The 13,543-nt window shown below is 37.9% G+C and overlaps 1 protein-coding gene across 3 annotated transcripts in view; it reads right to left on the bottom strand.

Annotated features, from left to right (window-relative positions):
- The window catches only part of SPIDR (scaffold protein involved in DNA repair), a 499,345-nt gene that overhangs the window by 453,797 nt on the left and 32,005 nt on the right, over window positions 1-13,543 (bottom strand). For all 3 annotated transcript variants that reach the window (XM_045049879.1, XM_019822628.3, XM_045049880.1), the window contains exons 4-5: window positions 11,396-11,581; window positions 1,053-1,216 (exon numbers count right to left, since the gene is read on the bottom strand). In XM_045049879.1, coding sequence (XP_044905814.1) covers window positions 1,053-1,216; window positions 11,396-11,581 — 350 coding nt within the window. The remainder of the gene's footprint in view (window positions 1-1,052; window positions 1,217-11,395; window positions 11,582-13,543) is intronic.

The raw sequence follows: 13,543 nt of genomic DNA, 5'->3' as shown, positions 1-13,543 counted from the left end.
TCATAGTCATGAGTATGACCATATACTAAGTTCTGAGTGTCCTCCTAGTGAATTACCAAACCTAGGGGTGGGCTTGGGGACCTCTGATTCCCCACATACCCAAAAAGCTTGATAAACTCCAAGCAGAAAACCACACATAGGCATATCACAATCATGCTGCTAAAAGAAGTGACAAAGAGAAAATCCTTAAAAATCAAGAATGAGAATAGCTTCACACTTCTTGACAGCAAATCTGGAACTAGAAGACAATGAAGCAATGTCTTCAAAATACTGAAGAAAAATGATTTCCAAACTACAATTCTACATAAATGGTTAGCCACTTATCAAAGTATGATAAATACATCTCTGGCATGCCATTTATCTTCCATAAATCCTTTCCTAGAAGATGTGCTTAATCAAACTGAGAATAAAAACCAAGAAAGAGGAAGACATGGAATCCAGGATAAAGTTGCTCTGCACAGAAGAGAAGTAAAGGGAATTACTGGAAAATGGTGAGGAGTGACCAAAGGGTGGCTACATCCACAAAGCAGTGGAACAAATTAGAGCAGCTAGGAGGCCGTGAGAATGAGTTCTCCAAGAAAACAAAACTGACAGAATGCTATGCCTGAAAACCTTAACAGGAGAGCCAAATGAGGACAAAAAGTTAGAGTTTTAATATCAATAAATAAAGCTAGGCAAACAAAAACCCAAAGTAATTAACTCCAAGGAAAATGAAAAGTTTTGAAGGAAAAATAATCATAATTAATATATGCCATGGCTATGAATATTACGTAATGCTGAATACTAATCTAAGCAAACCATGACATATGTGTCCTGGGAGAATGGAGGAATGGGAAAAGTGCAAAAGTGCAGGTGGAGGAGTGGGTGAGGAGAATTACTGTGTTTATAAGTACATTACAAGCATGTTATTTAGAGACAAGGAAGTAAAGAATAAAAGAATCCCTAAGAATCAAAAGTGTCCTGGAAAAAAGAGTTAAAAGTCAAACACTAAACAGCTATGATGGACAAATGTGACAAACAGAATGAAAAATTTTGAGACAACTCGTTCTTACCTTCAAGAGCTCAGAGAACCCCTCTTCACTAGTCGAAGAATGATTGCTTGAACAAGAAGCACAGTCTGATATTTCCACAACACTCTCACAGTCTTCAAATTCATTATACTCACTAGTATCTTCCCTGTCACTGTCAATCTCCCAGTCAATAAACTGTAGTTCATCTAAAAAATACAATTTTAAACAATTTAAAATCCTTAATATTTATTAATCCATTTAATTCTCAGTAGTTAAAAACATCCATATTGCTGAGTCATTTTTTAAAAATATATTAAAAGACTGTGAAAACTATATTCCTAACTCTTATCTCTAGCCATCCTGTTTCTCCTACTGCCCCTACTCCAATTCTCAGGTAACTACTTTCATTAGTTGTTTTTGTATCTTTCTAGAGTTTCTCTAGCATATCCAAGCAAATAAAATATATTATTATTTTTTCCTCTTTTCTGATACACTTTGATTTCTTTTTACTTAACAGAGGTTTTCCCACATCAATTAACAGGCAACATCCTCATTCTTTTTAATAACATAGTATTCCATTACACAGTTAACCTACAGTTTATTTAATCAGTCTTCTACTAATAGACTTATTCAAGGATTTTCACCTAAAACTTTTTCTATATATTTCTCATCAATAAAGAAACAAGTAAATTTACTTTTTGGTTTACTTTATAAGCATTTTTACCTAGGTAGTACTTCTGCAAAATTTAATTTGGAAGTTAAATTATTTTCATATATTAAATAACAAAATTTAATCTGTATTTAAAGAAATAAAATTAGTGACTAAGGATAAATTAATCTCTGAGGTATCTCTGAGGAATATAACATAAACCTTTCCTACAGTACAAAACGCAAGGATTCCCCCCTACAGCTACTTCAGCAACTCAGAGGTTGCTGAAGTAAGATATCTCAGCCCTATTTCAGAGGTTTGACAGCAACAATCTTATTTCCACATAGAAGTCATATTAAAATAAAATAACTTACTAGCTTTAATAATTGAAGAAAATTCAAAATAAAAACAAGAACAACAAAGAAAAATTTCAGCTAAAGTTAAAAATATGGAATAAAGTAAACAAAAATGGAAGTCTTCTTTTATCTAACACTGTTGTTCCAGAAAATAGAAGTCCACTAGAGTAATTATAAAAGACTAGAGGTCAGACCAGTCTAAGAGAAGCAGGTGCATAATGGCAATTATTTCCCACATGTAACAACACATTTACTATGGAAGCCAGGCACTAGAATGCATAAGAAATTCTCCAGGTTGCTGAAGCATCACAGCAGAAAGCCACAGAAAGGCAGAGGAGGAACACAAGTGTCCTCAAAGCTACTGTACTTTTGTAGCATTTGTTCAATCATTCTTCATTTATTCAGTAGAATCAGTGCCTACTGAGGGGCTACTGTACCATTCTAGACACTCACAATACCAAAACAAGCAAACAAATAAATATAGGAGATAATACAGAACACTGTTCCTACCCTGAAAATGACAGACCACAACCAAAACTAATAAGACTTCATTGTTCACAATGTTTTTATGAAGCAGTCAAGACAATTAATGTTAGACTCAAATTTGCATTTTATAGATGAAGAAATTGAGTCTTCAAAAAGTTAAGAAGTTTTCTCCAAGTTATATAAAAGACAAATGGAGGGGGAAAGATTTTTTAAAGACGAAATAGTTTGACAATTTTAACAAGGAGCTCTTCCCTCTCAATCCCAATTCTGGCCTTAAGGCCCAGACAGTCTAATCCAATACAGCTGGAAGGAGGTCTGAATATATTGTTTGTAATTAATTAATTAATTTATTCATTCATTCATTCATTTATTTAGAGAGAGGCAGAGGGAGAAGGAGAGAAAGAATCCCAGACAGGATCCACGCTCAGCATAGCTCAATCTCACGACCATGAGATCGCTGAGCTTACACTTAACTGAGCCACCCAGATGCCCTAGGTATACTGTTTTAAAAGTTCACTTGGAAATTATGATAAGAAGCCAGGTTTGGTAAGCACCAGAACAGTGTTGAAGCATACAGCATTCAAGTTACGCATCCCAACCAATAATATCAATTGGCATACTTGTTAAATATGTGACTCTGGGCAAGCCATTTGACTTCTCTGAGTCCCAATTTCCTTCTATAAAATAAGGGTACTCCGCTTACAGGATGTAGTTGATATAAAAGGAAATAATATACATATGCCCCAAGTGTCTGGGGTAAAATAAGAAACTGATTAATGGTAATTAAAGGTAAAATGAGGGAGGGAGGAGGAGAAGGAAAAGGAAGAGAAAGATAAGCCAGCATTTACACACATGATAAGATACACTCCAAGGGATCATTTATTTTTTACCCAACAGTCAACTTGCTTAACAGAAGTCAACAACTTGTGAACTTATTTAAAAAAAATTTTTTTAATGTTTTTTTTTTATTTTATATATGAAATTTATTGTCAAATTGGTTTCCATACAACACCCAGTGCTCATCCCAAAAGGTGCCCTCTTCAATACCCCTCACCCACCCTCTCCTCCCTCCCACCCCCCATCAACCCTCAGTTTGTTCTCAGTTTTTAACAGTCTCTTACGCTTTGGCCCTCTCCCACTCTAACCTCTTTTTTTTTTTTTTCCTTCCCCTCCCCCATGGGTTCCTGTTAAGTTTCTCACGATCCACATAAGAGTGAAACCATATGGTATCTGTCTTTCTCTGTATGGCTTATATCACTTAGCATCACACTCTCCAGTTCCATCCACGTTGCTACAAAAGGCCATATTTCATTCTTTCTCATTGTCATGTAGTATTCCATTGTGTATATAAACCACAATTTCTTTATCCATTCATCAGTGGATGGACATTTAGGCTCTTTCCATAATTTGGCTATTGTTGAGAGTGCTGCTATGAACATTGGGGTACAAGTGCCCCTATGCATCAGTACTCCTGTATCCCTTGGATAAATTCCTAGCAGTGCTATTGCTGGGTCATAGGGTAGGTCTATTTTTAATTTTCTGAGGAACCTCCACACTGCTTTCCAGAGCGGCTGCACCAATTTGCATTCCCACCAACAATGCAAGAGGGTTCCCGTGTCTCCACATCCTCTCCAGCATCTATAGTCTCCTGATTTGTTCATTTTGGCCACTCTGACTGGCGTGAGGTGATACCTGAGTGTGGTTTTGATTTGTATTTCCCTGATAAGGAACGACGCTGAACACCTTTTCATGTGCCTGTTGGCCATCCGGATGTCTTCTTAGAGAAGTGTCTATTCATGTTTTCTGCCCATTTCTTCACTGGGTTATTTGTTTTTCGGGTGTGGAGTTTGGTGAGCTCTTTATAGATTTTGGATACTAGCCCTTGTCCGATATGTCATTTGCAAATATCTTTTCCCATTCCGTTGGTTGCCTTTTAGTTTTGTTGGTTGTTTCCTTTGCTGTGCAGAAGCTTTTGATCTTCCTAAGGTCCCAGTAATTCACTTTTGCTTTTAATTCCCTTGCCTTTGGGGATGTGCCGAGTAAGAGATTGCTACGGCTGAGGTCAGAGAGGTCTTTTCCTGCTTTCTCCTCTAAGGTTTTGATGGTTTCCTGTCTCACATCCAGGTCCTTTATCCATTTTGAGTTTATTTTTGTGGATGGTGTGAGAAAGTGGTCTAGTTTCAACCTTCTGCATGTTGCTGTCCAGTTCTCCTAGCACCATTTGTTAAAGAGGCTGTCTTTTTTCCATTGGATGTTCTTTCCTGCTTTGTCAAAGATGAGTTGGCCATACGTTTGTGGGTCTAGTTCTTGGGTTTCTATTCTATTCCATTGGTCTATGTGTCTGTTTTTGTGCCAATACCATGCTGTCTTGATGATGACAGCTTTGTAGTAGAGGCTAAAGTCTGGGATTGTGATGCCTCCTGCTTTGGTCTTCTTCTTCAAAATTACTTTGGCTATTTGGGGCCTTTTGTGGTTCCATATGAATTTTAGGATCGCTTGTTCTAGTTTCGAGAAGAATGCTGGTGCAATTTTGATTGGGATTGCATTGAATGTGTAGATAGCTTTGGGTAGTATTGACATTTTGACAATATTTATTCTTCCAATCCATGAGCAGGGAATGTCTTTCCATTTCTTTAAATCTTCTTCAATTACCTTCATAAGCTTTCTATAGTTCTCAGCATACAGATCCTTTACATCTTTGGTTAGATTTATTCCTAGGTATTTTATGCTTCTTGGTGCAATTGTGAATGGGATCAGTTTCTTTGTCTTTCTGTTGCTTCATTGTTAGTGTATAAGAATGCAACTGATTTCTGTACATTGATTTTGTATCCTGCAACTTTGCTGATTTCATGTATCAGTTCTAGCAGACTTTTGGTGGAGTCTATTGGATTTTCCATGTATAATATCATGTCATCTGCAAAAAGGGAAAGCTTGACTTCATCTTTGCCAATTTTGATGCCTTTGATTTCCTTTTGTTGTCTGATTGCTGATGCTAGAACTTCCAGCACTATGTTAAACAGCAGCGGTGAGAGTGGGCATCCCTGTCGTGTTCCTGATCTCAGGAAGAAAGCGCTCAGTTTTTCCCCGTTGAGGATGATGTTAGCTGTGGGCTTTTCATAAATGGCTTTTATGATATTTAAGTATGTTCCTTCTATCCCGACTTTCTCAAGCGTTTTTATTAAGAAAGGGTGCTGGATTTTGTCAAAGGCCTTTTCTGCATCGATTGACAGGATCACATGGTTCTTCTCTTATTTTTTGTTAATGTGATGTATCATGTTGATTGATTTGCGAATGTTGAACCAGCCCTGCATCCCAGGAATGAATCCCACTTGATCATGGTGAATAATTCTTTTTATATGCCATTGAATTCGATTTGCTAGGATCTTATTGAGAATTTTTGCATCCATATTCATCAGGGATATTGGCCTGTAGTTCTCTTTTTTTACTGGGTCTCTGTCTGGTTTAGGAATCAAAGTAATACTGGCTTCACAGAATGAGTCTGGAAGTTTTCCTTCCCTTTCTATTTCTTGGAATAGCTTGAGAAGGATAGGTATTATCTCTGCTTTAAACATCTGGTAGAACTCCCCTGGGAAGCCATCTGGTCCTGGACTCTTATTTGTTGGGAGATTTTTGATAGCTGATTCAATTTCTTCGCTGGTTATGGGTCTGTTCAAGCTTTCTATTTCCTCCTGATTGTGTTTTGGAAGAGTGTGGGTGTTCAGGAATTTGTCCATTTCTTCCAGGTTGTCCAGTTTGTTGGCATATAATTTTTCATAGTATTCCCTGATAATTGCTTGTATCTCTGAGGGATTGGTTGTCATAATTCCATTTTCATTCATGATTTTATCTATTTGGGTCATCTCCCTTTTCTTTTTGAGAAGCCTGGCTAGAGGTTTGTCAATTTTGTTTATTTTTTCAAAAAACCAACTCTTGGTTTCGTTGATCTGCTCTACAGTTTTTTGAGATTGTATATTGTTTATTTCTGCTCTGATCTTTATTATTTCTCTTCTTCTGCTGGGTTTAGGCTGCCTTTGCTCTTCTGCTTCTAGTTCCTTTAGGTGTGCTGTTAGATTTTGTATTTGGGATTTTTCTTGTTTCTTGAGATAGGCCTGGATTGCAATGTATTTTCCTCTCAGGACTGCCTTCGCTGCGTCCCAAATCATTTGGATTGTTGTATTTTCATTTTCATTTGTTTCCATATATTTTTTAATTTCTTCTCTAATTGCCTGGTTGACCCACTCATTCGTTAGTAGAATGTTTATTTATTTTTGAAAGAGAGAGAAAGAGAGAGCAAGAGACAGAGCATGAGCAGGGAAGGGGCAGAGAGAGAGGAAGACACAGAATCTGAAGCAGGCTTCAGGCTCTGATCTGTCAGCACAGAGCCAGACTCGGGGCTCAAACCCTCCCACTGCAAGATTATCACCTAAGCCAAAGTCAGATGCTTAACAGACTGAGCCACCCGGACACCCCATGTGAACTCATTTTAAAGTAGTTAACTCAAGGAGGAAGAGTTAAGATGGTGGAGGAGTAGTGGGACCCTATGCTTGTCTCCTCCCTTGAATAGAGATAAATATCAAATCATTCCAAACACCCAAAAAATTGATCTGAGAACTAAGAGAACAAACTATACATCTAGTGGTGGAAAAATGGCCACATCATGGAAGGTAGGAGCTACAACGAGTTGATTTGGAGGAGGAAAGAACTGCAGATGCCATGAAAGGGAGGGAGCCATGATAATGGAGAAAGGAGCAAAAGAAAAAAGAAAGAGAGAGAAAGCAGCACCCAGGGGACTGCACAAGAAAAACTCTTCCCCAAAATCACTAACTGGGAAAAGGAGAGGGGCTGAATTCTGCAGAAGTTTTAGAAAGCCCCACCATTGCAGGGGTCATGCCTGGTAGGACTAGCAGTGCTCCTGTGGGGAAGGACGCAGAGGCTGGAGAGCAGGAAGTGTGGTCTGAGGATTCCCTGGGTCACAAGGGGAGAAACAGTTCCCTTTCTTGGGGTGCAGTTAGAAAGGTGGCACAGCCTCTCAAGGGATAAGAGAGCTAACAAGAGCCAACATGCCGCCCTGTACACTAGCATAGAACAGAGACATCTATTGAGGGCAGCAGACCTTGGTTGCCAGCTTCTTTGCTGTGCTTTACCATAAACTCCAAACCACTGTGTGGTTGTGCGACTGCTTTCCTGGGACAAACCTGCACCAGCCACAGCGTGCTAAGACCCTCCCCCAGAGGATCAGTGCAGGTCCATGCCACGTAGATCGGTAAAACCTGGAGATTTAAAAGCCAGCTGCATGCCTGAGATAAAACACAGGAGGTACTGGCAGGCACAGACAGATGCTTGGACACAGACAGGGTGAAGTCAGGGATCTGACAGACACCAGGGACATAAGAGAAGTGAGAACTTCCTGAAGAGTAGTATGCACGAACTCTCTGCTCTAGGGATAAGAAGGTGGGGTGACATCATTTCCTCTGCCCATCAGCACTGACCAACTTCAGTGAGTAAAACAGTGCCACTAAGTGGTGGCCAGAGCCACTTACACCAAGCCCCGCCCCCTGTGCCCTGCAGGGGCATCTCCACTAAGCAAATCTGCCTGAGAATCAGCCCAGGAGACTGCTCCCCCCCGGAAGACCAGCACAAACCCCTCGCACACACCTAGTCTACTGATCATAGAGGCTGCAAAGCTTCAGCTCTAAGGGAGATAGGCTCTAGTTTCATTTAACAAGCAGACCAAAATACAGCTAGTTAAAACATGCCATACAGTGGACAAGGTCCAAAAACCCCGCACTGCAGGCAAGGAGAAACTATGCAGGAGACTGACCTCAGGAAAGGTGCAGCCAAAATATAATAGCAAAGTGCACATGCAAACACTTCCTGTAGCACCAGGCCCAAGATAATATAGGACCTCTTCTTAATATAGCCATTACTCTTAGGAGCAGGAATAGAAAAGGCTTTCCTAACAGTCATACAAAAAAAAATTAACCTAGACAAAATGACAAGATGGAGGAATTCACCCCAAAGGAAAGAACAGGAAGAAGTACTGGCAAGGGATTTAATCAAGATTGACATAAGTAAGATGCCTGAATTAGAATTTAAAACAACAATCATAAGGGTACTAGCTGGGCTTGAATAAAGCATAGAAGATACTAGATAATCCCTTGCTACAGAGATAAAAGAACTAAAAACTAGTCAGGATGAAATAAAAAATGCTAGGGGCACCTATGTGATTCCTTTGGTTAAGCTTCCGATTCTTGACTTCAGCTCAACTGAGTCATGATCTCAAGGTTGGTGGGTTCAAGCCCCATGCTGGGTTCTGCACTGACAGTGTGAAGCCTGCTTGAGATTCTCTCTCTCTTCCTCTTTCTCTGCCCCCCTCCTCTCGCTCTCTCTAAATAAATAAATAAACTTCAGAAAAAATTTATTGAAAGAAAATGCTAGAACTGAGACACAAAACCGACTGGATGCAATGACAATGAGGATGGGCGAAGCAGAAAAATGAATCAGTAATATACAAGATAAAATCATGGAAAATAATAAAGCTGAAAAGAAGAGGGAAAGTATTGGATCATGATTGTACTCAGGGAAATCAATGGCTCCATAAAGAGTGATAACATTTGTATCATAGGAATTCCAGAAGAAGAAGAGAGAGAAAAAGAGGCAGAGGGTTTATGTGAGCAAATTACAGCTAAAAAGTTCCTTAATCTGAGGAAGAACACAGACATCCAAATCCAAGAGGCACAGAGAATTCCCACTAAATTCAACAAAAGCCAGCCCACAACAAGACATAATATCATAGTCAAGTTCACAAAATACATAGACAAGGAAAGAATCCTGAAGGCAGCAAGGGAAAATAAGTTCTTAAACTACAAGGGAAGACAAATCAGGTTCACAGCAGATCAAAGTACATCATGTATAGGAAAAATATACAGCCAAGAATTCTTCATCCAGCAAGGTTGTCATTCAGAATAGGAGAAGAGACAGAAAATTTCTCAAACAAAAACTAAGAGTTCATGATCACTAAACCAGCCCTGCAAGAAATTTTAAGGGGGACTTTATGAGTAAGAAAGACAGACCAAAACCAATAAACACTGGAAAGGACCAGAGAATATCACCAGAAACACCAATTTTATGGGTAACACAATGGCACTAAATTCATATCAATAATCACTCTGTATGTAAAAGGACTAAATGCTCCAATCAAAAGACATAGGTATCAGAATGGATAAAAAAATTAAAAAATTTAAAAAAGACCCATCTATATGCTGCCTACAAGAGACTCATTTTAGACCTAAAGACACCTGCGATTGAAAGTGAGGGGATGGAGAAGCATCTATTATGCTAATGGACATCAGAAGAAAGCTGGAGTAGCCATACCTATATTAGACAAACTACATTTTAAAACAAAGACTGTAACAAGAGATGGACACTATATCATATTAAGAGGTCTATCCTCCAAGATCAAGCAATTGTAAATATTTATGCCCCCAACTGGACAGCACCCAAATATATAAATTAACTAATGACAAATATAATTAGCTCAAAATACCTTTCTAGTCTTAAATAGTTTTGAAAACTACTATCTCTTTTAATAAAGGACATAAACAGTTTTTATTTCTTTTAATAGCAGCTTTAATGAGATGTAATTCACATACCATACTATCCACCCATAAAAAGCATAGTTTTTAATTATGTTCTGAGATGTGTAAAGACAAACCAAGAGTTACATAACAATGAATATCATTTAATATGATTGAATTAACAATATAAGAGCTGCCAGCTTATGTATAACCTTAAAATACCACTTCACCTGTTTATTACTAGAATGTCAATTGGTAGTTACCAAGATGACATACAAAGTGGTCAAAGGAATAAAATGACCTTCCACAGAGTTTGTCTGCATAAACTTAACCTTGACCAAGTACCTAACTCATATGAACTTCAAAGAGTTAAAAGTCAAAGTTTATTTTGAAAGCATTAAGACTTTTAAATACTCTGGATAAGCTATATTTTAAAAATTGTAAAACGACTGATTTTCCTAATTCTAAAAGTCTGTGGTTCTCAACTGGGGATGTCCTTCTGGGGATATCTTACAACATCTGGAGACATTCACAGCTGTCACAAATGGGACTGGGGGAACTACTGTCATCTAGCAAAAAAAAGGCTAGAGATGCTATTAAACACCCTACACTACACAGGAAAGTCCCTCTCTCCCCAACAAAGAATTTTTTGGCCCCAAATGGCATTAGTGCCAAGGTTGAGAAACTCTCCTTCAAATTGTCAAAAACATAATAATACAATATGGGGCACCCTGAATGGCTCAGTTGGTTGAACATCTGACTCTTAATTTTGGATCAGGTCACGATCCCAGGGTTGTGGGATTGGGCCCGTGTCCATGCTCAGCATGGAGCCTGCTTAAGATTCTCTCCCTCCTTCTGCCTCTCTCCCCCATTCACTCTCTCTCTAATAAATAAAAAAAAATTTTTTAAACCCACAATATAAAATGCCATCAGAACAGAAACTTGTATTACACTTCTACCACACATTGGCTATCACAGTATTTACCCAAATCAGGTCAGCAAGGAGGCAATACAGGTGCAGCACTATGCAGTAGTTGAAAGACCTGGCTTTGCTGTCAGAGACCCTAAGTGGAATCCCAATCAACTCTACATGTTCAAACTTAAGTTGTTAGCTGTAAAAATAATACTTGTAATACTTATCTCTTAGAGTTGTTGTGAGAAATACTAAATGAGAAAATGTTTCTAAAGGGCTGAGCATAGAGGCCAAGACTCAGTATAGTCATCACTAATACTAAATGTTAATAAAAGGACTGATGTTTTTTCCAATACTGAACCCAATATATAACAGAAAGAGGTAAGAAACAAATTTCATTTTACCTTCACTGGCCCCATCTTCTGTACATAAAACATTCTTGTTCCTATTAGAAAATCTGTCTATCCTAGAACTATGTCCATTATCTCTTTGTGATTTAAAAAGTGTTTTATCCTCATCTGACACATCACTTCCACTGGAACTCCATGTTATATCTGTAAGTCCACTGGTACTCTTAGATGCAGCAGTTTCTGTTAAAGAGAAAAGAAAATACATAAACACAATTAACTGATAGTTCTTTATCAGAATAAGATTTTATGCATGTTACTTTGCTGAAATCACAAATAATAAAATTCTAATGATAATGAAAGCAATGTCTTATGCCAAATCTTCCTGCCTGAAGTTCTATGTGCAGCACAAGATTTTTTGAATTAAAACCAAATTATAAGAAGAAAAAGAAGTAGAACAAATTGAGATAAGTTATAAAAGACAAGAAAATTGGGGCACAAAGAGAAACTCAAAAAATTAACCGCGAAATAATTACAGAAGTATAACTTCCTAGAATATTTTATGAACCAAAAGAAAAACACAAGACAAACCATAAATCCAATACTTCTGTACAACAGAAATGCTTCTATGTGCCTCCTTTGCCATACTGGGAGCCCTGGTAGCAGTACTGTGCTTAAAAACACTTAACAGCAAACTTTTATTTAACTAAATTTGTTATTTTGAGGTAATAATAGATTCACCTATAGGCATAAGAAGCAATAAAGAGAGCCCTTGTATGCTTTACCCAGTTCCTCCAATGGTAACATTTTGCAAAACGTAACATCACAACCAGAATGTTAATTCTGATACACTCAAGACAGAGAACAATCCCATCACCATGAGGATATCTTGTGTTACCTTTTCATTTTATTTATCTATTATTATTTTTCAAATAGGCTTCATGCCCAGTGCAAAGCCCAATGTGGGTTTGAACTCATGACCCGGAGATCAAGACCTGAGCTGAGATCAAGAGTCAGACACTTAAGCAACTGAGCTTCACAGGTGCCCCTTGTATTACCTTTCTTAAAGCCACATCATAGCTACCCTCCTTTCCCCAATTCTGAACCTCTGCAAATGAATCAGTTTTTACACTTTTGTAATTTTGTCATTTCAAGAATGATATACAAATGGAATCATACTATGTGACCCTTCAGGATTGGCTTTTATGTGGCATAATTCCCTGCACATTCATCCAAGTTGTTCTATGTAGCAACCCTTTCTTTCTATTACTAAGTAGTATTCCATGATTTGGATGCACCAGAGCTTGTTTATCCATTCAATAACTAAAGGGCATCTGTGTTGTTTCTAACTTGGGGTTATTATGAATAAAGCTGCTATAAATATTGCACATGGAGTTTTATGTGAATGCAATTTCATTCTCTAGGATAAATGTCAAAAGGCAATTGCTGGATTGTACAGTAATTGCATGTTTAGTCTTCTAAGAAACTGCCAAACTATTTTCCAGAGTGGCTGTACCATTTTACAGTTCCATCAGCAATGTATCAGTTTCTCCATATCACTTACAACATTTGATGTTGTCACCACTTTTTATTTTAGCCATTTTGATAGATGGAAAACCTAGAAGGAATGGGGCTACTCCATCTTGGTGTAATAGGAAGTTCACAGAAAATTTTTCTGATAGTGATCAGAAAAGGAATATATACTTCATAAAAATCAATTTTTCTACTTATATTTATCTAATTGAGTTATAATGTTAAACTTAAAAAAAGTACCTTAGACACATTACAATGAGATTAAGAGATTAGATATTATAATTAAAGTTTTACAGAAGAGGAAACAGGCTCAGAAATTAAATGGCTTCGGGCGCCTGGGTGGCTCAGTCAGTTGAGCCTCCGACTTCGGCTCAGGTCATGATCTCACAGCTTGTGGGTTCGAGTCCCGTGTTGGGCTCTGGGCTGACAGCTCAGAGCCTGGATCCTCCTTCAGATTCTGTGTCTCCCTCTCTCTCTATCCTTTCTCTGCTCATGCTCTGTCTCTCTCTGTCTCAAAAATAAATAAACATTAAAAAAAAGAAGTTAAATGGCTTCATTTAATACATATTTACATAACAACTCTAATATAGTAAACCTTGAGGAAACAGAAAAATAAGAAAACTCCTCCCTCAAGTAATGCATGGTCTGAAAGGTATGAAAAAATGCAATTGC

This window comes from Felis catus, chromosome F2 (genome assembly GCF_018350175.1).
Source record: "Felis catus isolate Fca126 chromosome F2, F.catus_Fca126_mat1.0, whole genome shotgun sequence".
Classification (NCBI taxonomy): Eukaryota; Metazoa; Chordata; class Mammalia; order Carnivora; family Felidae; genus Felis; species Felis catus.
The sequence above is the reverse complement of the archived record's forward strand: the minus strand, read 5'-3'. Positions and strand labels throughout refer to the sequence as shown.